The sequence below is a fragment of the Rhinopithecus bieti genome, unplaced genomic scaffold (assembly GCF_001698545.2).
Source record: "Rhinopithecus bieti isolate Rb0 unplaced genomic scaffold, ASM169854v2 scaffold_16097, whole genome shotgun sequence".
Lineage (NCBI taxonomy): Eukaryota > Metazoa > Chordata > Mammalia > Primates > Cercopithecidae > Rhinopithecus > Rhinopithecus bieti.
The window spans coordinates 2,444,992-2,449,668 of record NW_016808851.1 but is presented as its reverse complement, the minus strand read 5'-3'; the positions used below and the strand labels follow the sequence as shown (position 1 = coordinate 2,449,668).

At 44.1% G+C, this 4,677-nt stretch overlaps 1 protein-coding gene across 1 annotated transcript in view; it reads left to right on the top strand.

Annotated features, from left to right (window-relative positions):
• The window catches only part of SYNE1 (spectrin repeat containing nuclear envelope protein 1), a 286,149-nt gene that overhangs the window by 162,662 nt on the left and 118,810 nt on the right, over positions 1–4,677 (top strand). Inside the window, 2 exon segments of the mRNA XM_017887615.1 lie at positions 1,142–1,315; positions 4,278–4,409. Coding sequence (XP_017743104.1) covers positions 1,142–1,315; positions 4,278–4,409 — 306 coding nt within the window.

Below are 4,677 nucleotides of genomic sequence, written 5' to 3'. Positions count from 1 at the left end.
AAAAAAAAAAAAAAAAAAAAAAAAAAAGCTGTGCTTGACAACATGGAATGAGCACCCAAACATCCTAGAAGTCCAGAAAGTAGAGCCCAAGCCCAGCCATGGAGGAAGGAAATTCATCGAAAAGTGTCAAGTGAGAACATCTTAAGAACAGAGTAGAAGCAGAGGCCAAAGGTGGGGAACGGGAGCTAATGTGTCCAAAACACATGGAGGTACATGGAGGTGAGAGGCCAGGCCAGGAAAGTAAGGAAGGCAGATTGCACATGGACGAGGTATTACGAGGGTAGAGGTGTTTTCTCTGCAGCTGGCACACGTGAAGATCCTTGTTCTGGGGACACTGTGTGTGCAGCACAGCCAGGTATAGGATGCACTTGAGTGGAGAGGGTGGAGAGGCCGATTAGGAGTCTAGAGCTCCCTTCTCTGTAGACAGCGACAAGTGCCTGGGCCAAGGGGGAGACCAGTGGGAGTGAGAGGATATTGCTCATACATTAACTGAGTTCTGTCAACTTTCACCTTTAAAGCAATGGTTTTTTTTGTTTGTTTGTTTGTTTGTTTTGAGACGGAGTCTCCAACCAGAGCTCCAACCTGAGCTTGGCAAAGGAAAACCCAGAGCCTCTGTTCAAAGGAGCCCATCTCCGTTCTTAACTCTACCTTTCCCTGTGTTTCCTTTTCGTCCATTTGTCCACCTGGTCCTAGTTGCTCTCTCTGCCCTCCCTTGTCCTGCTCAAGGACTCCTCACTCACTCCTCACCCTCCTCTAGAAATGCAGAGCTGTCTACTCAGCTCCAGGGCTAGGTTGGTGTCAACTCCTCTCCACCCAGGCTGGAGTGCAGTGGCACGATCTTGACTCACTGCAACCTCGGCCTCCTAGGTTCAAGCGATTCTTGTGCCTCAGCCTCCTGAGTAGCTGGGATTGCAGGCACATGCCACCATGCCTAGCTAATTTTTGTATTTTTAGTAGAGACGGATTCCACCATGTTGGCCAGGCTAGTCTCGAGTTCTTGACCTCAGGTAATCCACCCACTTCAGCCTCCCCAACTGTTGGGATTACAGGCGTGAGCCACTGCATCCGGCCCTAAACCAATTTTGATTCTAATGTAATACATGAATGAGTTGCTGACTTCTTTCTCCCTGAAAAATTGCAGGAATACTTTCAGGGCCTGGAATCTCATATGATCTTGACTGAAACACTCTTCAGAAAGATAATCAGCTTTGCAGTCCAGAAGGAAACCGAGTTCCATACAGAGCTGATGGCTCAGGCTTCTGCTGTACTGAAACGGGCTCACAAGAGGGGTGTGGAGCTGGAGTACATTCTAGAGGTGAGACCATTGATGTCATGTCTTCCGTGCTGCAGACTTCCTGCTACAAAATGGACCTTTGATGCAAGACGTATTGATCCATGCAGTTTGCCTCATGTAACCTCAGAGCTAGCTGTGCTCTCCGGCTGAGGACTGTACTTTTCCTATGGTTCTGTGTTGCTTGTTCCCCCTGTGTTTTCTGTTTACATTTGGGTATCTGCTGTGCCATGTTGGAAGTAAGATATATACACACTGACTTCAGACTATGCATGAAGATATTTGGGGTTTTGATATTCAGACTGATAGCTTACTTAAGCGTATGAAAAATATAGAAATAGGCCAGGTGCAGTGGCTCACACCTGTAATCACAGCACTTTGGGAGGCTGAGGTGGGTGGATCACTTGAGGTCAGGAATTTGAGACCAGCCTGGCCAACATGGTGAAACAAACCAACATGTTGAAACCCCATCTCTACTAAAAATACAAACAAAATTAGCCGGACGTCATGGCGGGTACCTGTAATCCCAGCTACTTCGGAGGCTGAGGCAGGAGAATCGCTTGAACCAGGAGGTGGAGGTTGCAGTGAGCCGAGATCATGCCACTGCACTCCAGCCTGGGCAACAGGAGTGAAACTCTGTCTCAAAAAAAAGAAAAAAAAAAAGAAAAATGTAGAAATATTTTTTTCTGTCCCAAATGCAGTTGCTCTTGGAACAGAATACGTGCTCAGTGGTGGCTACTGGCAAGCTGTAGAACCCCGTGGAAATGTAGGACATTATTGATGGGACGGTGCCCTCCTTTCTTTCTTCAGTAACTGTATCAGTTGCCCTGAACTGTTCCTGCTTTCTCATTCTTCCTCTTTCCCTTGGAAGTTTTAGAGATTATAATCTCTCTCCGCTTTTTTGGCTTCCCCACCCACTCCCACAATATTACTGAATATTGCTGAATAATACTGAATATTGCTGAATATTCAATAATATTGCTGAATATTACTGAATAATACTGAATGTTGCTGAATATTGCTGGGTTGTCTGCAGGTCCTATTTGCATTTTTTTCCAAATGAGTTTTCCCTGGGCCAACATTTTCATAGCTAGCTAACCCCAAATCCCAGATGTAGAATTCCCTGATGTGGAATTCCCTGTATTTTGGAGAGACGTCTACCTTTAACGTTCGAAATTTCTGTAATAATAGTTACGCTTTATTGACATGTCTGGCCCCTGGCAAGACTTCTTACACTTACATGAATCCATCTCATCTTTATCATAACCCTTTGAGGTGGTATTTTGAATCCCTGTTTCAGCAATGAGTCTGGGAGCAATGGCTTGCCAAGACACGTGTTAATTGGTGGCAGTCAGTGATCACACCTTCATCTGTCTGACTTCACAACCTGAAATGTGTGTTTCTCCGTGAAACTTACCTGATGACACCATTTACATTGTAGCCCCCCCGGCACACACCTGTGCACTCCCTCCCATCCCTACCCAGTTCTGTTTTGTTCTTCCACAGCACAAGAACTCTATTATACCATACAACTTATTGTTTTGGTTTACTCTTTATTATTGATTACCTGTCTCTCCTCACTAGAAGGCCTGGGTCTGTGTCTGTTGTATTTACTCCTAGATCCCTAGGCATTGAAAGTACCAGGAAATAGATATTTGGTAAGTGTATTTAAAAGCATGGGTTTCTACTACTGTGCCCTGTTGCCACTCCAACTGCACAGTAAAGTGAGCATACTCACACTGAGAAACTGCTGACCCACGATGTAAATTATTGGAAAATACTTCAACTCATCTTTTAAAAGTGTTTTCCAGTTTTAAATAAAATAAAAGTCTGAACTTAGGAATAAGTGATTTGCTATTTTCTTTAATAGAATATATAGACTATATATTCATATTTATAGATACCTGTTTCATATGCAAATGCAATTGTTTTGCTTACTCATTACATGAAAGGCAAACATCCCCATCTTTTGACTTAAATCCTTACTGTGGTAAAGAATAAAGCCATGCATACCTGGGCTAGATGTGGTGGCTCATGCTTGTAATCCCAGCACTTTGGGAGGCTGAAACAGGAGGATCTCTTGATGCCAGGAGTTTGAGACCAGCCTGGACAATATAGTGAGATCCCCATCTCTACAGAAAAAATTTTTTTTAATTAGCCTGGTGTGGTAGAATGCACCTGTGGTCCCAGCTACTTGGGAGGATGAAGCAAGAGGATCCCTTGAGCCCAGGAGTTCGAGTCTGCAGTGATCCATGATTGTGCCACTGTACTCCAGTCTGGGCAACAGAGTGAGAGCCTATCTAAAAAAAAATAAATAAATAAATAAAAAATAAAAGGCCGGGCACAGTGGCTCACGCCTGTAACCTGAGCACTTTGGGAGGCCAAGGCAGGCAGATCACGAGGTCAGGAAATCGAGACCATCCTGGCTAACACGGTGAAACACTGTCTCTACTAAAAAATACAAAAAACTAGCCGGGTGTGGTGGCAGGTGCCTGTAGTCCCAGCTACTCTGGAGGCTGAGGCAGGAAAACAGCGTGAACCTGGGAGGCAGATCTTGCAGTGAGCTGAGATCGTGCCAGTGCACTCCAGCCTGGGTGACAGAGTGAGACTCTGTCTCAAAAAAAAAATGTGCATACCTGATAGAAGGTACACTGCACACATTATTCCATTTAATCCTCATGATGGAGAAGACAGCTGTTATTATCGCCATTGTAATATATGGAAAAGAGGTACAGAGTTTAGTATCTTACTCACGGCCATAAAGGGGCTTAGTGGCAGATTCCAGAGCCCATTCACAATGCTTTCAAGCGTCACCATTTGATTACTTGCCTTAAAGCCATCTTTTGCTTCCCAAAGCAAGCCCCAATGCAAACATCTCTGATGTAACTTTAAGGAGAATCTGTCAAGCCCGTATTTTGCACACAAGGAAGAATGTCTTTCCCTATGAGGGTTTTTTTTAGCTCACAGACAAGTGTTGTGTTTCTAGACGTGGTCGCATCTGGATGAGGACCAGCAGGAGCTTAGCAGACAGCTGGAGGTGGTGGAAAGCAGCATCCCAAGCGTGGGTCTGGTGGAGGAGAACGAGGACAGGCTTATTGACCGCATAACACTCTACCAGGTTGGTGTTACAAGCCGCCACATTGCCTTTAGAACCTTACCAATAGTTTTAAAAGAATGTAAGCAAATTTGCGATCAATTACTTTATTAGTACTTTACTTTTCTTTCAAGTTATTGGCATTGAAAGGAGATAATGTTTCTGTTATTTATAGTTGGACATTATTAAAAGTCTTTTTTTTAATGAGAAATCTTTTTGAAGATTCAGCCTCCACCAAGCATTAGTTTATGCTGATGCCACACAATTCTTGAAATAATAATGATAATTTGAA